Source organism: Microtus oregoni, unplaced genomic scaffold (genome assembly GCF_018167655.1).
Source record: "Microtus oregoni isolate MIOR12 unplaced genomic scaffold, Mior012 000003F_ref0000135, whole genome shotgun sequence".
Lineage (NCBI taxonomy): Eukaryota > Metazoa > Chordata > Mammalia > Rodentia > Cricetidae > Microtus > Microtus oregoni.
This window is the reverse complement of record NW_024543062.1, coordinates 30,281,125-30,303,025: the sequence shown is the minus strand read 5'-3', so window position 1 is coordinate 30,303,025 and position 21,901 is coordinate 30,281,125. Positions and strand designations below refer to the sequence as shown.

General features: G+C 46.6%; 1 protein-coding gene across 1 annotated transcript; it reads right to left on the bottom strand.

Annotated features, from left to right (window-relative positions):
* Window positions 1-1,089: 1,089 nt before the first annotated feature.
* Window positions 1,090-20,526, bottom strand: LOC121445994 (2'-5'-oligoadenylate synthase 1A-like). Its single transcript, XM_041648235.1, has 7 exons — window positions 20,327-20,526; window positions 13,853-14,141; window positions 10,914-11,095; window positions 9,170-9,402; window positions 8,361-8,514; window positions 6,733-6,759; window positions 1,090-1,278 (listed from the first exon to the last, which is right to left on the bottom strand). The coding sequence occupies exons 1-7, from the start codon at window positions 20,507-20,509 to the stop codon at window positions 1,261-1,263; spliced, it is 1,086 nt and encodes a 361-aa protein (XP_041504169.1). The 5' UTR covers window positions 20,510-20,526; the 3' UTR covers window positions 1,090-1,260.
* Between the last annotated feature and the right edge of the window lie 1,375 nt (window positions 20,527-21,901).

Here is a 21,901-nt window from a genome sequence, read left to right as displayed (position 1 = left end):
CTCTCATCTCTACCCCCACATAAAAAATCAGGTAGGGATGAGTTGAGTTGGTTGTCTCCACTCTCAAAATCCCCATAACTTCCAGCAAGACACTGGACAGACACTAATGGCTACTACCAGACAGTGAGCCTGGGCAGGGGGCGCTAGCTGCACCTACTGATCACCAGACCTGTCCTTTGGAGGGGCAAGACCTGAGCAGGAGTGGGGATTGGGTAGGGGCTGGAAAGGCGGGCGCGTGGGTTGTTGTTCATTAAAGAAAAAGAGAGACTGAGGACCCCATAGCCTTAACCAGACAATGAGACATTTTCCTAAATCTGCTAGACCAGAGAACCAGAGATTAGCCTGGCTTCACCTGTGGGGTTCATGATAGAGAAAGGTAGAAGATAACGTGTTCTCTTTTGTTTGTTGCAAATATTTAGGTTGCTGTGTACTTTAGCAGGACAATTATCCTGTGCTGTGTGTTTAGGCACAGCGAAGACAGGAAGCCCACCAGGATGTCATCCTGCCTTCAGGTCCTTTACTGTCAGTCCCGTTTGGTTTCCTATGCTCACATCCTAGAATCAGCACACAGCAGAAGCACTTTGAGTCAGTATTTTTAGGGTCAAATTGTTGCCTTTACTGTCCACGTGACACTGCTTTTTCTCTCCTCTTCTCTTCCCACCTCTCTCTTACTTCTCTTTCCTTCTCTCCACACCACTCCCCTCCTTTCCTGTCCCTATCCCTGCCTCAACTCTCCACTCCCTATCTCTTTTCTGTCCCCTCTTCCCACTATGTATTTTAAGATGTCTTCTTCTTGTTCTTTTTTTTTTCCAGATATGGTTTCTTTGTATAATTGTCCTGGCCGTCCTGGAACTCGCTTTTTAGACCAAGTTGCTTTGAACTCAAGAGATCTGCCTGCCTCTGCCTCTGCATCCCGGCGTGCTGGGATGGAAGCCATGGCTGGGCTCGTCTCCCACTCTTCAAGGTGCTCCCCTAATGGCAATGTCTTTCCCATTAACCTTCAGTTTCCAGGGTGGACGGAATGATGCTCTTTGAAGAGCTAGTTATGATTGGTAGACAGAGAACACAATCACTAAAGCTGAGCTTTTATATAGGTTCTTTACTAGAGGGCACTTTGTGTAGTGAACACAACCAGGGAGGCAGGGAAGCTGTACCAGGAACCGAGGTGAAAGTCTATCAGCTAACACCTCCGTACTTCTTATTATATGAAGCCTTGGATTAGCAGATGTGTCCTGGTGGCCACAGTTGTAGATGAAGTCCTCACAGCCATTGCATTGTCTACAGAGAAACCAAACAGGAACTGAGTGGAGCCCGTGGTTATTCCCTATGATTCCTATCCACAAGAAAGGGGTGGTTCTCCTATCGGTGCTGATTTAGGGTTGAGAGACACAGCAAACAAAAGTACATTGGGTTGTCCAAATTGCTGGAACACACTTATAATAAAAATATCATTTGTTGGAGTACCCGGGGCTCCCGGGCGGGCAGCAGTTCCTTTGTTTCTGGGGCCTGCCTGCACCAAGCGGGGTAGGTGCTTTGTTTGCGAGCTGCCCAACCAGCACGGAGGCCTGATCTTTCGGCGCCAGGAGACCCAGCATTGGGGTGAGTTTCTGGCCCACGGCGCCAGCCTGGGACGGGGAGCTCGGGGGTTTCTTGGCCCCCTGTCCTGCTTGGGCTCTCTGCAGGGCCTCTACTCCCCGGGTGCTGCCTCTTTCTTCCTGGCCCACCCAGCTTCTGTCCAGAGCCCTCCCCACTTCGCCCCCACTGCCCTCTTTTGGCGCGTGGCATCGCCCAGCCCAGCCTATCTGGGCGCTGGGTCCGAGTACCCGGGGCTCCCGGGCGGGCAGCAGTTCCTTTGTTTCTGTGGCCTGCCTGCACCAAGCGGGGTAGGCGCTTTGTCTGCGAGCTGCCCAACCAGCACGGAGGCCTGATCTTTCGGCGCCAGGAGACCCAGCTTTGGGAGAGCCAACATTGGGGAGAGACAGCGTTTGGTAGGCAAGGAGACCTGATCCGGTAAAAGAAGATCCATAGGGAGCATTTGGAAGAAGAGATGGGCCGACGTCAAGGCAAGAATTCGCCCAACAAGCTGAAAAGCAACATGAAGCTACCAGAAAAAAGCGACCTCACAACGGGAGGACAAGAACCCCTTAATCAAGAGGAAGGAGAAAAGATTGACTTCATGAAAGTGATTGACACCCTTAAACAGCATGTAAAAAACGCCCTTATAGAAATGGATGAGAAATATAACAGAAAGTTTGAAGAATTGAATAAATCAGTGAATGATACCCTAGAAAACCAAGGAAAAACAATCAAACAGATAATGGAAACAGTTCAAGACCTGAAAACTGAAATGGAGGCAAAGAAGAAAACACAAACAGAGGGCCGGCTGGACATGGAAAATCTAGGTAAACGAATAGAGACTACAGAAACAAGCATAACCAGCAGAATACAAGAGATAGAAGAAAGACTCTCGGATTCTGAAGATACCATAGAGAAAATAAACACACTGATCAAAGAAAACAGCAAGTCCAACAAACTCTCATCACAAAACATTCAGGAAATATGGGACACAATAAAAAGACCAAACCTAAGAATAATAGGAGTAGAAGAAGGAGAAGAAGGGCAGCTCAATGGTCCAGAAAATATATTTAATAAAATTATAGAAGAAAACTTTCCCAACCTAAAGAAAGATTTTCCTATGAAGGTGCAAGAAGCATACAGAACACCGAATAGGCTGGATCAAAAAAAAACATCCCCTCGCCATATAATTATCAAAACACAAAGCATACAGAATAAGGAAAGAATATTAAGAGTTGCAAAGGAAAAAGGCCAAATTACTTATAAAGGTAAACCTATCAGACTTACACCTGACTTCTCCATGGAAACCATGAAAGCCAGAAGGTCCTGGATAGATATACTGCAGAAACTGAGAGACCATGGGTGCAAGCCCAGATTACTATACCCAGCCAAGCTTTCATTCACTATAAATGGAGAAAATAAAATTTTCCAGGATAAAAACAAATTTAAACAATACGCAGCCACAAATCCAGCCTTACAGAAAGTAATTGAAGGAAAATCACTAACCAAGGAGTCCAACAATGACCACAATAACTCAGACATCTAGAGACCCTTCACCAACACAAATCAAAGAAGGGAAACACACAAACTCTACGACTAAAAAAAATGACCGGAGTTAACAACCACTGGTCATTAATATCACTTAATGTCAATGGACTCAACTCACCTATAAAAAGGCACAGGCTAAGAGATTGGATAAGAAAACAGGATCCAACATTCTGCTGATTACAAGAAACACACCTCAACCACAAAGACAGGCACCTACTCAGAGTAAAGGGCTGGGAAAAGGCCTATCAAGCAAATGGACCTAAGAAACAGGCAGGTGTGGCCATACTAATCTCTAACAAAGTTGACTTTAAACTTAAATCAATCAGAAGAGATGGAGAGGGGCATTTTATACTCATAACAGGAACAGTTCATCAGGATGAAGTCTCAATCCTGAACATCTATGCCCCTAATATAAAAGCACCCACGTACATAAAAGAAACATAGCTAAAATTCAAGGCAGCCATCAAACCGCACACACTAATAGTAGGAGATGTCAACACTCCTCTCTCACCAATGGACAGGTCAATCAGACAGAAACCTAACAGAGAAATAAGAGAATTAATGGAGGTAATGAATCAAATGGACTTAACAGACATCTATAGAACATTCCATCCAAATAGGAAAGAATATACCTTCTTCTCTGCAGCTCATGGAACCTTCTCGAAAATCGACCACATAGTCGGTAACAAAGCAAACATCCACAGTTACAAAAAAATATTAGTAACCACCTGTGTCTTATCAGATCACCATGGATTAAAGTTAGAATTCAACAATAATGCTACCCCCAGAAACCATACAAAGTCATGGAAACTGAACAGTCAACTATTGAACCATACGTGGATTAAGGAAGAAATAAAGAAAGAAATTAAAGTCTTCCTGGAATTCAATGAAAATAAAGAAACCACATACTCAAACTTATGGGACACTATGAAAGCAGTCCTAAAAGGAAAGTTCATAGCACTAAGTGCCCACTTAAAGAAAACAGAGAAAGCTCACATTGGAGACTTAACAGCCCACCTGAAAGCTCTAGAAAAAAAAGAAGCAGACTCACCTAGGAGGAGTAGAAGACTGGAAATAATCAAAATGAGGGCTGAAATCAACAAAATAGAAACACAGAAAACAATACAAAAAATCAATGAAACAAAAAGCTGGTTCCTGGAGAAAATCAACAAGATTGACAAACCACTATCCAAGCTAATCAAACGGCAGAGAGAGAATTTGCAAATTAATAAGATCAGAAATGAAAAGGGGGACATAACCACAGACACAGAGGAAATTCAGAGAATCATTAGATCTTACTACAAAAGCCTATATGCCACAAAATTGGAAAATGTAAAGGAAATGGATACTTTTTTAGATAAATATCATATACCAAAGTTTAATCAGGAACTGGTGAACAATCTAAATAGACCTGTTAGTCGCGAAGAATTAGAAGAGGTTATCAAAAACCTCCCTACCAAAAAAAGCCCAGGACCAGATGGTTTCAATGCGGAATTCTACCAGATCTTCCAAGAAGATCTAATACCTATACTCCTTAATGTATTCCACAAGATAGAAACAGAAGGGTCATTACCAAACTCCTTTTATGAAGCCACAATTACTCTGATACCAAAACCACTCAAAGACTCAACCAAGAAAGAGATTTATAGGCCAATCTCACTCATGAATATCGACGCAAAAATCCTCAACAAAATACTGGCAAATCGAATCCAAGAACACATCCGAAAAATTATCCATTATGATCAAGTAGGCTTCATTCCTGAGATGCAGGGCTGGTTCAACATACGAAAATCTATCAATGTAATCCAGCATATAAATAAACTGAAAGAAAAAAACCATATGATCATTTCATTAGATGCTGAAAAAGCATTTGACAAAATTCAACATCCATTTATGTTAAAAGTCTTGGAGAGATTAGGGATACAAGAATCATACCTAAATATAATAAAAGCTATATACAGCAACCGACAGCTAACATCAAATTAAACGGAGAGAAACTCAAAGCCATCCCACTTAACTCAGGAACACGACAAGGCTGTCCACTCTCGCCATACCTCTTCAATACAGTGCTTGAAGTTCTAGCAATAGCAATAAGACAACATAATGGAATCAAGGGGATTCGAATTGGAAAGGAAGAAGTTAAACTTTCGTTATTTGCAAATGATATGATAGTGTACATAAGCGACCCCAAAAACTCCACCAAAGAACTTTCACAGCTGATAAACAGCTTTAGTAATGTGGCAGGATACAAGATCAACTCCAAAAAATCAGTCGCCCTCTTATACACAAAGGATATGGAAGCAGAGAGGGAAATCAGAGAAGTTTCACCATTCACAATAGCCAAAAACAGCAGAAGGGAAAGAGAGCACAAGCAAGGAACTCAGGACCGCGAGGGGTGCACCCACACACTGAGACAATGGGGATGTTCTGTCGGGAACTAACCAAGGCCAGCTGGCCTGGATCTGAAAAAGCCTGGGATAAAACCGGACTCGCTGAACATAGCAGACAATGAGGAATACTGAGAACTCAAGAACAATGGAAATGGGTTCTTGATCCTACTGCACGTACTGGCTTTGTGCCACCTTACTAGACCTGGATGAAGGTGGGTGGTCCTTGGACTTCCCACAGGGCAGGGAACCCTGATTGCTCTTTGGGCTGACGAGGGAGGGGGACTTGATTGGGGGAGGGTGGGAAATGGGAGGCAGTGGTGGGGAAGAGACAGAAATCTTTAATAAATAAATAAATTTAAAAAAAAATGGGGTACAGACCTAAACAGAGAACTCTCAACAGAGGAATCTAAAATGGCTGAAAGACACTTAAGGAAATGTTCAACATTCTTAGTCATCAGAGAAATGCAAATCAAAACAACTCTGAGATTCCATCTTACACCTGAAATAATAGCCAAGGTCAAAAACACTGATGACAACTTATGCTGGAGAGGTTGTGGGGAAAGGGAACACTTCTGTATTACTGGTGGGAATGCAAGCTGGTACAACTGCTTTGAATGTCAGTATGGCGATTTCTCAGAAAATTAGGAAACAACCTTCCTCAAGATCCAGTAATACCACTTTTGGGTATATATCCAAAGGATGCTCAATCATGCCACAAGGGCATGTGCTCAACTATGTTCATAGCAGCTTTGTTTGTCATAGACAGAACCCAGAAAAAACCTAAATGCCTTTCGACTGAAGAATGGATGAGGAAATTTGGTACATTTACACAATGGAGTACTACACAACAGAGAAAATTAATGACAGCTTGAATTTTGCAGGCAAATGGATGGAGCTAGAAAACATCATATTGAGTAAGATAATCCAGATACAGAAAGACAATTATAACATGTACTCACTCATAGGTGGTTTTTAAACATAAATCAAAGAAAACCAGCCTACAAACCACAATCCCAGAGAACCTAGACAACAACGAGGTCCCTAAGAGAAACATACATAGATCTGATCTATATAGGAAGTAGAAAAAGACAAGATCTCCTGTATAAATTGGGAACATGGGGATCTTAGGATAGGGTTGAAGGTGAGGGGAGAGGTAGAGAGGGGAGCAGATAAAAATGTAGAGCTCAATAAAAATAATAAAAAAAGAAAAACATCTAACCTCTTGATTGGGCACATCAACCTCCGTCTGTAACAGAAAACACACAGTCATGTCAGGAGCCCACATTTCTACCGGGAAGGGTATGTAAATTATTTCTGGGGATGGGCATTTGACTGACCACCAGAGCCCTCAGAAGAAGGGTCAGCACATCCCCATGTTGGAAAGATGGACATCAGGACCTTTTGGGGAGGGGGGGGCACATTGTATGTAGCTTTGCCTTCAGTCCCCTTAGTCAGTAACAGATCTGCCAAATGGGAGACAGGGCCTAGCCACCAACTGTGTGACAGTCCTAAAGGCCACAGCAGTCACAGCTGTCTCCCTCCTGGGTCCCTTCTCCTTTCCTTCCTGACCTTCTGAGGTTTGCTTCCCACATCCCTGCACCCATACTAAGCTCCATCCTGACTGCACGCATGACCTCATCTCTTCCCTAGCATGAGAAAATCCCCTGCCCCATGAAAGTAAAAGTCCAAGTTCAGGTCCCTCTGTGTCTTTTTTACTGTGACACAGTCTTGCTGAGTCCTGTTGGCCACATGACGAGACAGGAAAATGGGCTGCTTTAGAGCACTAGCTGCAGAGTCCAGGGAATCCCAGCCCACCTCTCCTTAGCTGAGCATCCCTGAGCCAGTAGCTTCGGCTTTCTTCCCTTCTGCCTTCTTCTTTTTGTTTGAATATTCTATGCTTGTTTGTGTGTGTGTGTGTGTGTGTGTGTGTGTGTGTGTTTCTGTATATGTGTAAATTTGTAAATATATTTGTGTGCAATCAACAGAGAAGTCCATACTTCTCAAGTGCTGTCCACCTTAGCATTTTGAGGCTCACTGGACTGGACTCACCAATAGGCTATGGTTCCTCATCAGTGGGCCCAGGGTCCTTCCAATCCTGCTTCCCAAAATTGGAATGGAAAGTGCACATCTTCCTGTCTGAGTTATTTACATGGTTCTGGGGGTGATATGAGGCTCCTTATCTTTACTTATATGGCAAGTGTTTCATTGGTTGAGCCATATCCCCAGCCCTGAGCCTTCTCGTATCACCAGAAAGACAAGGATGTTATTAAGCACACCTTGTAGAGCCCTAGTGAGGAACTAGTGAGCTACTCTATGATACAGAACACAGGACGGGCGTGTGTGCAGATCCAGTGAGATACTCTATGATACAGAACACAGGACGAGTGTGTGTGCAGATCCAGTGAGATAGTGTATGATAAAGACCACAGGACGAGTGTGTGTGCAGATCCAGTAATATACTGTATGATACAGAGAAACAGAAATAGTGTGTGCGCAGATCCAGAGAGATGCTGTATGATAAAGAACACGGGACAAGTGTGTGTGCAGATCCAGTGAGCTACTGTATGATAAAGAACACTGGACAGAGCATGTGTGAGGATCCCGTGTATAATAAAGAGGGCAGAACGGAGCCTGAACACAAAGCAGACAGAGGAGAGGCTGTCCTTCCTTAGGAGGCCAAGTGACAGGAACTCTGCAGGGGTGATGTGTCAATTTCTGAGAATAACTGTACAGCAATCAGTGTGACAGGAAAACCTATAAGCCTGGGCATCTTTGTCTGAATATTCTTGAAATAGGTGGTGTGACCAGATCTGTGTGCAAGAGGACAAGACGATGATAAGTTCTCACCGGCACATTCCAGGATCTCACTAGGGAACCATCCCAGTTTTTAAAGCATGGGTATTGTAGCCAGGCTGCAGCCTCTTCTGCCAGCTGCCACCAGCCCTCTGAGTTGGAACCAGCTACGTTCCCTGTTGGGTCAGCCGGGTCCAGGATCACAGGCCTGCAGAGCAACATTCAGAGAGGGAGCTGACCAGATGACCAGTGCCACAGATGACATTGCACAGGGACAGAGGAGGAGCCCAGCAGAGCTCTGCTATCCAAAGTTTGTCCTGAGTCCCTGCCCCACAGTATAGAGCAACCCTGAAGGGATTGTTGGACACGACCTGAGAGGCCTGGGTTAGAATTCTCTACACTTTAGTAGCTGTGTGTCCTGGGTCAGGTTCCTCAGCCTCTCTGATCTGTGTGGTGGGTAGTCTCATAAGGTGGGATATGAAGGCTGAAGATAGCATAGGATCAAGACATACCCTTTCCTCAGGTGACAAAGTCTACTGCATTGTTTACTGTTCATTAGTCCAGCACTGTTCTGTGCCTCACAGCCCTTACCATACTGTTACAGCTGGAACAGCTCAGTTCCGGCCCCATGCGCTCCCCTCTCTGCTGTTTGGGTCTGGACAAGGTCAGAGCCTCGGTCTCCTCATCTGCAGACAGGAAAACCCACCCCTGCCTCCCAGGGCTACAGGTCCTCATGTCGATCAGGTGCCAGCACAGTGACAGGACAGGAGATGCTCCATTGACATGGAGCTCCCACCTCCCAATTTCCACTGCTATAGCCTGGAGCCCCTGGTGAGGAACTGAGTCATGAGGGGACAGTCTACCTTGTTCTTCTGAGCTGACTGAGCACGTAGCTCGAGATGTATTGGTCTTGAAAGTCATAATACTTTGTCCAGTAGATTCGAAGCTGCCTGTACTTGGTGACCAGTTCCAAGACTGTCCTAAAGCCTTGGGCTGTGTTGAACTCAGTGACTCCACTCCCACGTTCCCAGGCGTAGACTGTGAGCAGCTCCAGGGCATACTGTGGGGGCAGTGGCTTCCTCGGCTTCTCTTTACACTGAGAAGAGAAAGGCAGTGAGGAGAACAGGGTTGTCAGCCTGGGGCACACCTTTAATCCCAGCACTCAGGAGGCAGAGGCAGGCGGATCTCTGGGAGTTCAAGGCCATCCTGGTCTACAAGAGCTAGTTCCAGGACAGGCACCAAAGCTACAGAGAAACCCTGTCTCGGAAAAAAAAAAAACACCAGGGCTGTCAGCTGTGTGGGGACCACTTCTCACGGGGTCAGTTCAGCTGCCACCTGATGTCATCACAGGCTTACTGACACACAGTCATACCCGTCCTTGTAGATTCGGTCTATGTGCACTACCATGCTATAGCCAAGGGCTGTGTGGTTGACATGGAGACCGTGTGATGCACAGAGACTGAGCATTTACCGGCAGGCACAGGAGGAATCATGACACAGTGATTGACAGCCAGGGAGTGAGGATAGGGGCGGGATAGTAATGGTGCTCACCATTGATGGTTTTATCACAGGGCTGAAATAACTGGGGAAAGGCTAGGGAGATGCCCCGTGGGTAAAGTGACATCCTCTCCTTGCAAGGGTGAGGACCAGAGCTCAGATCCCAGAAAACACATGACTGTCAGGCTTGTGAGGAAACCCACTCCTCATCCCAGCCTAAGTGTATGGAAATGGGGGTCCCCGGGACTATATGACGATCCAGAAGTGCTAATTCAGCACACTGTGGGCTCAAGTGTGAGACCCTGTCTGGATATAAAAGGTGGAGAGTGACTGAGGACCTGGCATCGCTCTCTGGTCTCCACATGCTTATGTACACACATGCACACACATAGACAGGTGCTCCCAAGAGCAGGTATACATATACCACACCAGATCTATCTCACACACATATAAAAACTCCAGAAACATTGCAGGATGGGAATGTAAAGAAAGCATAGCTTGACACATCAGGAAAATCTAAGTCATAGTAGGTACCAGTGCATGTTTAAGAAGAAAGAAAGAAAGAAAGAAAGAAAAAGAAAGGAAAGAAGGAATGAAGAAATAACTAGAAATCCGAAGATAAAGTAGGGTGAGATGGTGTACACCTTTATCCCAGCAATGGGAGGAAGAGGTAGGAAGAACTGTGGGTTCAAGGCCAGTCTGGTCTGCATAGTGAGTTCCAGGACATCAATAGCTTCCTAGTGAGACCCTGTCTCTAAATAATGCAACAAAGAAAGAGAAATCCAGAGTTCACAATGACTCATGAACAGTGAATTAGATGCAGCTGAAGAGTGAGTTAGCTGAACGGAAACTGGACTAGAAGAAATCATTCCTAACAACATGGGAAGTCCTCCTTCCTCCCAGGTTCGTCCTCCCTCCCTCCCTCCCAGCCTCCCCCCTTCCCTCTCCTACAGCATCTCCTCCCTGACTTCCCCTTCACCTCTCAGCTCTCTTTCCCTTCCCACCACTCCTTCCCTCCCACCTTGCTCCTCATCTTTCTTCCTCTTCATCACCCCTTCCATTCTCTGCCCTGTAAGATGTGGCCCACAGTGGCTGGACCAGATGCCATACCAGTCGGTACCAGTGTTTAACCAGGCGGATGAGACTCTTCAGCTTGGGTGGACGATGCTTCAGGAAGTTTCTCTGGAGCTCGGTGAAGCAGGTGGAGAACTCGCCTTCCTTCCCCAGGGAGGTGCACTCAATGATGAGCCTTCTGTAGATTTGGGGGTCAGGCTTGATGTAGTTGAGTTGACCTGTCAAGGATGCTTCATTCAGCTAATAGCACAGCCCTTCTCTGTGGTGCTTTGGTCTATCTGGGGGGTGACAAGCTCACTGACTATGGAGTTCATTCAATAGTGTAGAGTTTTACCACAGCAAGCATCACTCCCCATTCATCCATGTGTCAGCCCTCACCTCAGGACTGAGTACACCTGGAAAGTTCCTGCCACCAGCTGGTCCTGGAGACAGTGGTGGGAGGAAACAGCACACTGAGGTCACACACAAGAGAGCTGCACGGTCATCTAAGAATGGCCAACCATGCCCTGGTGTCCAGCATCTTCTGCACAGTGTATGCCATGTATGTGTACTCCTGCTTGTGTCGGAGTTTACTGCAGAGACATCTGCTGCATTTTCTGTCATATACCTCGTGCTTATAATGTCTCTGTCCTATCTGAGTCTGGTGCATATGTTATTTGTGTGTGTTTGAGAGAAACTATATTTATATGTTAAGAGGCCATGGGAAGACATAAGGTGTCTCCCTTCATAGTTTTTCACCTTCTTCCTTTGAGACAAGGTCTCTTTGTGGGCAAAGAGTTTGGCTGGCAACCAGCAGACCACAGAGATTCTCATGTCTCTGGCCATGTAAGCCCTTGGTTAGAGGTCAATATGTGGTCCTTTCTGTTTAGGTGAGTGTTGGGGATTTGAACTCATGTCTTCATGCTTGTGTAGCAATTGCCTTTATCCACTGAGCTGTCTCCCCAGCCACCGTGCGCTTTCACTGGATGACTTTCCATTGTACCTAAATGAATATCATGCGGTTTTGTTTGTCCAGATCTTGAGAGTAGTAGGGTGTGTGTGTGTGTGTGTGTGTGTGTGTGTGTGTGTGTGTCCTGAGCTTGTAGAGTGGTTAGGCAGCAGGCTAGGGAACACATATGGCTGTGTGGCTGTGTGTGGGTGCAAGTGCACATCTGAGTAGACTAGACAGGCAGCAAGCTGTGTCTCAGGTGTGTGCACATCTGTGTAGACTAGACAGGCAGCAGGCTGTGTCTTAGGCGTGTGCACATGTGTGTAGACTAGACAGGCAGCAGGCTGTGTCTCAGGTGTGTGCACATGTGTGTAGACTAGACAGGCAGCAGGCTGTGTCTTAGGTGTGTGCACATCTGAGTAGACTAGACAGGCAGCAGGCTGTGTCTCAGGCGTGTGCACATCTGAGTAGACTAGACAGGCAGCAGGCTGTGTCTCAGGCGTGTGCACATGTGTGGCCACGGTTGTGGCAGACCTTACCATCAGGCTTTGATGCTGGCACATGGCAAAATCACTCTGTGATACCGGGACATGCCTGTCACTCAGTGACCCAGGAGAGTTTCAGCTTCAAGGTCCACCACACAATGGGGCATCGACTAAGTCATCTTGGGTAGAGTTGTGAGTGAGGTCCTTTCTGGGACTGTCACTCACTGTCATTTCCAAGAGGGTCCTGCTGTGGTGGCCCCACTTTCCTACCGGAAAGCTGCCAAGGCTGGGGATGTCCATGGCCAAGACAGGCTTCTGGGGAGTCACCTTCCAGCTCATTTCTGGGTCACTGCCTTTGTGCCCCTTCCTTTCAGCTGGTATCCAAGCCTCTTGTGTTTTCTGCAGTATACTGCCCTACTTTTACTCCCGGTCTGGCCTCTCATTCTCTGCTGCCTGAGACTCTGTATTGTTTATATGGCTCTCCTAAACCAAGGGCAAGTGACCTTGCAAGTTAATAGGAGCAGATCACACAGTGGCCATCAGGGGGAGCTGTGTCTCCTCAAATGTAAAGTCTCAACTATCCTCTAAGCTCCCCAAGTCCCCACTGTGCTATCAGGGAGTGTTCCTGGTTGTTTTTGGGTAGAGTTGGCCAGTTTGTAATTTTGGAAAACTCTCTCTCTCTCTCTCTCTCTCTCTCTCTCTCTCTCTCACACACACACACACACACACACACACACACACGTCTCAGCACAGGTCTGAAGTCCCCTTCTCTTTGATAGAAGATTAAACAAACAGATGTTAATTATTATCTAAACCTCTGTCCCACTTTAAGAATCTCAGAATTTCCACACATCCACAAAGAGAGCTGACCACTGTGCGGGTGCTCTGTTGGATGCTCCTGAGGTTGTGGAGAAGGCTCCCTTAAAGGGATGGATAGGCAAGTAGAAGGACCCAAAATCAGATTCCCAGCACCCACATAAATTCTGAGGTGGAGTCAACACCTGAAATCCCGTTGCTGGGAAGACGGAGACAGGAGGACCCCTCAGGCTCATTATCTGACAAGATAAGTGGATCAGCTGACCCCAGGGCAAAGGTCAAGCTATCTCAAACAAACAGACAAACAAACCAGGCTGTCTTGTAGGGAGAGGAAGAAGCCTGAGTGAAGACCTGAATATATCTGAGTATATTTGCTTACAGCCTGAGAGTCCTCTCCTACGGACACCAACTACACACCAGCCACCCGTCCCCCACCCTGTGCTGTACCTAATAAACATGCCGAGGCTCCAGGTTGCTCGAGGTTGGGAGTGCAGCTCCATCAGAGCTCACACCCCACTGAGCCCAGCTGCATACTGCCAGAGCCACCAAGGTGGGCCAGCAAATCCCAGGTCAACCTCCCAACAAATCAGGCTCCCAAGTAACCGACATCCAAGACTGGCCTCTGGTTTTTACACACACCTACAAACATGTGCATAGATCTACACACGTGTGGACATACACACACACACACAGAGGAAAAAAATGAGAGAGAGGATGGAAGGGGGCGCTGAGGCTGACTGCCTTACCCAGGACATCATAGGCTGGCAGCACATCAAACTCCACCTCCTGTTGGAGTAGGGAGGAGCTCAGTGTGAAGCCGAGTGCCCTGGGGTTGAACCACCATGAACTCTGAACCTCAAACTTCACTCTAATATGTCCCTCACGCTGCAATGCATACAGCTGTTCCCGAATTTCCCGGATGAACTCTCCGCGTCGGTTTAACTGGTCCTGGAAGCTGGAGAAATTGTTAAGGAACACCACCAGATCGGCATCTGACCTGCCCTTGAGAGCTGTGCCTTTTCCCGAGGAGCCGCCCTGAAAGACAACAATGAGAATGACAGGTGACAGGCAGAGCCGTGGCCAGCAGTCCAGGCCCTCAGCAGCCTAGGGGTCCACCACCCAGGAAAATGGTTGGTTGGAGAGAGCCGGCACATGCGCAGTGGAATACTAGTCAGTCCTGAGCGTGAAATCAGGATCTATGTAGGAAAATAGATGGTTCTGGATCTCCTCATGGTACGAGAGATAAGCAGACTCAGAATGGCAGACATCAGTGTTTATCTCTGGAGTGTAGATTTAAATATGGCTCTGTGTGTGTGTGTATGTGTGTGTGTGTGTGTGTGTGTGTGAGAGAGAGAGAGAGAGAGAGAGAGAGAGAGGGATGGATGGAGGAGAGGGAGGGAGAGGGAGGGAGGGAGGGAGGGGGAGGGAGAGGGAGGGAGGGGGGAGGGAGGGAGGGAGGGAGGGAGGGAGGGGAGACTATGTGTGGGAGGCACAGGAGGGGTCTAAATCTAGTAAGGAGTAAGCATGGGTCATGAGAGAAGACAAAATTGCACATTTTCTCCATGTGGAATCCAGATTCAGCTGCACACACACATGTGACATGAAATCAAAGGGAGACTCTAGGGGAGGTCAGCGTGGGAGTAAAGGGCGGGATGGTGGTGGGCAGGAGGAGACTGAGCAAACACAGGCATGAGACTGTTGTCACGATCCTCACTGCTAGCAGAATGTTGAGGGAATGCACTAAATGCACACCACATGCTTGCGTGAAGGTAGCCTGCAACAGTTTTCAAAGGTCACAGAACAAAATCTGAAATTAAGAGAATTGAATTCACAAAGAGATCATTTTTTGAGGTAATACTGACACAGGAAGAGCCTCCTGCTAGCATGCAGGCACATCTGGCCGGGCCCCTGGGGACCTGACAGAGTGCACACCCAGTACCTTGTCCCTTTAAGAGTCAGAACTCAGCCTACTTCTCTTTTTCTTCTTCCTCTCTATCTCTGCATATCTGTCTCTCTCTCCTTTTTGCTCTTCCCGTGAGTACTCTGTGCTCCCTTACTCTTTTCCCTTCCCTGACTCCCTCCCTTCCCTTGCTCCAATAAAACTCCCCACATAAGCTCTGTCTGCATGGTGTGTCTGTCTCATGTGGCCTCCAGGCCCACAAAGGTCCTATCTCCCGCCATTACATAACATTGGTGCCACGTGACTGGGCAGGCTCTCCTGGCATTTCCTCCTGCCTGCTGGCAGTCTGAGGAGCAACAGGACTGGGCCCCGAAGCCCAGTCACTTTTACAACTAAGGATTCCTGGAATCCCATATCCAACAGCAGCTCTTCTGGAAAGCCCTCTTTCTCTGGCCACGCTTCCACGAATGGGGATTCATCTTGGGACCGTGGTTTCTCGCCTTTTGGCCCTGTTCAAAAATCCAATACTAGGCAGCCATGTGTCTTTCAGGTTCAAGCCTTCTGGTACCTGTTCCTACTAGACGACATAGAACAGCCCGTGCCCACCCACTCCCCATGGTCCCTGGACCTTGTGGTGACAACCCAAGGCCAGCCTGTGTTACAGTCCAGGCTGAATTTCTGGAACTCTAGAGTACAGCCCTGGACCTTCTACCTCACTCACAGAAAATGTGCCTATCTCAATACCCAACCCAGATATCAACCCAAATGGCCAGTTAGTGGCGCTCCAGGTCCTGATATTTCATGGACCTTTACAACTTTTGCTGCTTATCCCATAGTTGGAAAGGTGTACCCTATCACGGCTCTCTCCGTCCTTGCCCCTGGTTTTCTTTTGCTTGTCTCTCTGCTTCTTGCTCCCGGCATTTGATCCAGCCACACTGAGATCCTCTATCCCACCCACTTCTGCTAACACTGTCACATGGCCTCCTGCTGCATTCCACTGTGGCGAAGGCTTAGCCTGTCTGGGGCGGACCCTGTTTCCTGTCTGTTTCATATGTATGAAAAAAAATGTGTGTGAAAGGTGTGGCCACAACCATGTGACTCTGAATGTCCTGTATGTGTGTCTTGCTAATTGAGTATGAATTAAAATCTATACAACTGCTCTAAAAATTTATCATGTGGTCTGTCAGTACATTATATAACACGTGCGTAGGTGCCATCTTGGTTAAGGGCAAGGACAGACAGGTCAGATGACCTAACTGCCATCTTTACTAAGGTTAAAGACTACAATTCTTAATCCTAATGTGCCATCTCTGTTCTTTCTCCCTGTGCTGACTGTGGGCAGGTGCTGAGTCTGGAACAGGTGTACAGTTGGTGCTGTAACCCTGTATTCCCACCCCACCCCCGGGCATGTCCAGGTCTTTCTGCAGCTTGGGGATTCTGTACTCTCAGCCCTTGACTTCCCTCTTGGCGATGGTTTGACCCAGGAGATCTCAGAGCGTGGTTCTGGCCTGTGAGGTTCTACCCTGTGCAACACCCACAGCCTAGCTCACTTTCTGCCTGTAAAAATGCCCGCCAGGAATAATTCATTCACTCCTTTTGCCCTTTGCTTGCTTGTCTCTAATTTCCTCTTCCACTGACTCTGTTGGGTGTGGCAGGTTTGCATAGTGGCAAGTTTGACAGAGCCTGCCATGGCACCCACTTCATGCAGGGACCCCACCTGCCTGTTCCGCCTGTAGCGAATCTTCTCTCTTTGACCTGCAACAAATCTGTTGTCTCGTTCACTGGTGGCTTTGATTCTCCACTGTCTTTCTTTTTCTTTGCTCCAAAGACCTGATTATGTCTGTCTACTCTCTTTCTCTAAATGCTCTGTCTGTTTGCCAGCTTTGTCTTGCCCAACACACCCTGGTTCTCCCTTTCTTATTTTCTCAAACCCTGTTTAGTATATGCGTGTGTATGCATATAATTTAGATTTAGCCCTATATGTGTACATGGAAGCTAGCTTTAACTCTGTGTATATATGTATGTATATGTGTATATATATATATATATATATATATATATATATATATATAGCTATTGTCTAAGAAAATGCTCTAAACAGTCCTAATGAGCTCTGTTCATGGTGTCTCCTTCTAGACTAAGAAAAAAGTCTCAAGTACTTAAAATTAGCGTGTACTTTTAGATGATGATAAAAATATATGGTTCGATCTGCTACAGCATACTGTATATGTGATTAAACTCTAAAATATAGTCTATATGATAAAAATTTAGGGTTATAAAGATCTATCTCAGACTAACAAAAGCTACCTTAGAGATGTATACCACCAATCCTTCCTGTGAGCTGTTTACAAGGGAAACCTAACAAAGCAAAATTAAATTAAATCAGGTGTAAACTAAACTTAGAAGATTATTGCCTCTCCTACTGTGTGACTATTGTCAGTTTTTAGTGTTAAGCTTCTAACAAGTAACTACTCAGATATACCCAATAGACAGAAGTCCTCAAATACTCAGAGGTCTGCAGAATACTGCATTTAAAAAGTTTAACTAAAATGCTTTTCATAAAAAAGAATCATGCCAGCTCCTGGCACCCCCATTCCCTCCAAAGAAGATGGTTCTGCACAGAAGAACCTCCACCTGGAACTTGCTTCATAAGTGGCAGTGCTAGCCACTGAGGAAAAAAAATGCCTTTCACCTCAACTGCTGCAAAACCCTCTTCAGACTGTGATCAGCAGGTCCCTGGAGAATAGACTGCCTCAGGTCGCCTAGAACAAGGGTCGGCTGCTCCCCCGAGGAGCCTTACTCCACAGAAGCCTGTGGGGTCGTCTAGGGCTTTGCAGGCCTGCCTCTTCCAGCCAGAAGATGGATGCTGCCCTGAAACTCTGAGACCAGGGGGGACCCTGTGGTGGCCGCCTAGGTAGCCAAGCAGTAAGTCTCTGCCATTTCTAATCATTAATTCAGGTAAAATTTATTCCTCTCAGGACCTGACGCTGTTGGACAACTCTGCCGCTTTTACAGCAGCAGCCAAGGCTTCAGCCGCCTTCTCAGCGCTCTGTGTAAAAATTCAGGTCCCAGGCCTCACTCTTCTGGAGCTGATGCTAAGTCTAGACACAGTTCACCTTGCTTCCAAACTCAGAAAGAGAAACTCACAAGACAGATTTCTCCTAGGTGTTAGGGAGATGCCATGATGATGGCGAAGGGGCAGGTGCTTTAAAGGTCACTTCTATAAAGATAGAAAAGCTTAAGATATGAGGATCTCAGAATGTTTTAGGGCCTAAGAATGTGTTTTAAGATGGGTAAATGCAGGTTATTAAGGTGTGTAAATGTAAGTTATAAAGTGTAGCCAGGGACTGCTTATTCATTTCCTGACCACCCAGATCCAAAATAACCACACAGAAACTGTATTACTTAAAACACTGCTTGGCCTATTAACTCAGGCTTCTTATTAACTAACTCTTACATCTTAAATTAACCCATTTCTATTATTTTGTATTTTATCACAAGGCTCATGGTTTACCAGTAAGTTTCTGGGGCAGTCATCTGTCTCCTTTGGCAGCTACATGGTGACTCTTAACTCGGCCTACTCTCTTGGTATATCTGTGTTTAAATTTCCCATCTGGCTCTATTCCGCCCTGCCATAGTCACAGAGAAGCTTCCTTACTAACCAATGGTAATAAAACATATTCATAGCATAAGGAGGGGAATCCCACATCAATAAAGCTCTGAGGAAAAAGACTTAAGAGCTGATAAAGAGAAAGTGATTTGAGACACTTAAATGAATGAAGCACATTCCAGATATCTCTCTCTCTCTCTCTCTCTCTCTCTCTCTCTCTCTCTCTCTCTCATTGTGCTACTGTTACACTAAGACGCCACAAGTTCATAGTCTTAACTGTAATCAATACAATTCTGATAAGCTATTAACCTAGCTTGGGCAGAGTACTAACCACTGACCTATGCCACTATATTATCATAGCCACAAGCTCAGGATGTTGAGTTCCCTTTAGTTGTTTCCTAACTCTAGATGTAAAAGGTCCTTTTCGTTATGCTAAAAACATCTGTCTCAGTTTTCTGGATAGAAGAAAGAGCATTAATGCTTTCAACCAGCATCACTTCTGGTGAGTGTGCTGCTGTTTCTACGATTTAAATTCTAATACTGATTATATGCAGTAAAAATTCTGATGTGTCTAAACTTATATCTTTTTGCAAACTCAAAGAATTCTTGTAAGTTCCAGAAAGACAACTTGGATTCACCCTACACAGGTCAGATGCACTCCAGATAAGTACTGCCCATCGACAGCCTATGCCTACCCACCTGTCCCTGGTCTTGACTCTCAATGACCAGAATCCAAGAAAAAAAAATCCCCTAAACTTACCTTGTCCTCTGCTCTGCCAGCATGCTGCCAGGTCCAAGAGGTGCAGACAGTTCCATAAATCCTGGACAGCAGTGAAACCACCAGCTACCCAGGACATGGCCAGCACTCCAGCTTTCTCAGGTTCCCCACATACGGTTGACACCCCACGAACCAGCAGGAAGCAGTCTCGAGAATTTGTGCCCTCACTTCCCTAACATGCCACACCTAACTCCTCAACCTTTTAATATATAAAGGGGAGGAATGTTAGCATCCAGACATATATGGTCCCTGCACCCTGGATACCCGACAGAATGTGTCACCCAGGCAGTACCCTGTTCCTTTAAGAGGCAGAACTCTGCCTACTTCTACCTTTCCTTCCTCTTCATCTTTCTCTTTGCATCCCTCTATACTGCTCTCTCTTTCTCTCTCCTTTTCTCTCTCTCTCTCTCTCTCTCTCTCTCTCTCTCTCTCTCTCTCCACAAGATCGCTCTGTGTTTTCTTCCTCTCTTCTCTCTCTCCCTTCCCTTCCTGCAGTAAAACTCCCTGTGGAAGCCCTGTCTTCAGAACGGTGTTTCTGTCTCTCACCTCCCATGTCGCCCCTTGGCCCGCAAAGGTCCAACCTCCCACCATTTCACAACACCTCCCTGAATTAAATGCAGAGCACACTCACTAACACACGTGTACACCCCACAGAGCTGAGCTGGCATTACAAAATGACATTTCAGTAGCCATGACAGTGACTATGGGTTAGGTACTGTTGTCATGGGGTCCCGTTTGGCAGGTGGGAAACATGGACAATGAGGCTCCCTCAGTCCAGTCATCCAGCACATGGGGCCTCTGTTCTGCTCTCTATGCTGTGGCACAGCGGGGGTGCACATGAGAAGACTGAGACACAGAGAGGTAGGTAACCCACCCCCACTCAGGGCTGCAGCCTGGCCCACCCGGGTCAGCTCAGGCAGAGGGGGACTCACCTTCACCACCTTGGAGACCCTCACAGGGTGGGCAGCACCTCGGAAGCATCTCTCCTTCAGGAAAGCACATATGGTGTTGATGGCTGCTTTAACCTCAGTTCGGAAGATGGTGTCAGGAAGGAGGTGGTACTCTATGAACTTGTCCAGCTCTCTGGCAGGGGTGTTGCTGAGTTTCTGGGTCATCCTCGGGCCAGCTGTGTTTGCTGACTGTGGCACTGCTGCTGGAGCCAGCTGCACCTTATATCCACAGCTAGTTTCTGTTTCCCAGAAGGGGCGGGGCTATGCGATGACAACTCTGCCTCTGACTCCCTGACACTCTGGTGCTTCAGTGAGGCCTTATGTTTGGATTCTCAAACCCTCATCCTGCAGGAAGTATTTTAACATTTGTTTTTTTGTTGTTGTTCCTTCTTGGTCTTCTACTGTTAGTGAAAGAAGAATGGTTTATAGTCACCTAGACTTTTTTATTTTTTATTGGAAAAAAAAATTTCTGCCTCCTCCCAGCCTCCTATTTCCATCCCCCTCCTCTCGCCCCTCTCCCCCTCCCCCACTCCTCTCCCCCTCCCTCTCCAGTCCGAAGAGCAGTCAGGGTTCCCTGCCCTGTGGAAAGTCCAAGGTCCTCCCCACTCCATCCAGGTCTAGGAAGGTGAACATCCAAACTGGCTAGGCTCCCACAAAGCCAGAACATGAAGTAGGAACAAAACCCCATGCCATTGTCCTTGGCTTCTCATCAGCCCTCATTGTCTGCCATGTTCAGAGAGTTCGGTTTTATCCCATGCTTTTTCAGTCACAGTCCAGCTGGCCTTGGTGAGCTCCCAATAGATTAGCCCCACTGTCTCAGTCGATGGGTGCACCCCTCGTGGTCCTGACTTCCATGCTCATGTTCTCCCTCCTTCTGCTCCTCATTGGGACTTTGGGAGCTTAGTCCGATGCTCCAGTGTGGGTCTCTGTCTCTATCTCCATCAATCGCTAGATGAAGGTTCTATGGTGATATGCAAGATATTCATCATTATGGCTATAGGATAGGGTCATTTCAGGTTCCCTATCCTCAGCTGCCTAAGGAACTAACTGGGAACATTGCCCTGGGCACCTGGGAGCCACTCTAGGTTCAAGTCTCTTACCAACCCTAAGGTGGTTCCCTTAATTAAGTTTTGTGATTCCCTGCTCCTCTACCCAACCTTGTTTTATCCCCAATCATCCGGTTTCCCCAAGTTCCCCCATCCTCCCCTTCTCACTTTTCTCTCCCCTTCTCCCCTTACCCCCATCACACCCCACCCCCAAGATCCCAATTTTTTGCCCAGCAATCTTGTCTATTTCCCATAGCAGGGATAATAACTATATTTTTTTTCTTTGGGTTCACCTTCTTATTTAGCTTCTTTAGGATCACAAATTATAGACTCAGTGACCTTTATTTATGGCTAGAAACCAATTATGAGTGAGTACATCCCATGATCCTCATTTTGGGTCTGGGTTACCTCACTCAGGATAGTGTTTTCTATTTCCACCCATTTGCATGCAAAATTCGAGAAGTCATTGTTTTTTACCGCTGAGTAGTACACTAATGTGTATATCTTCCAC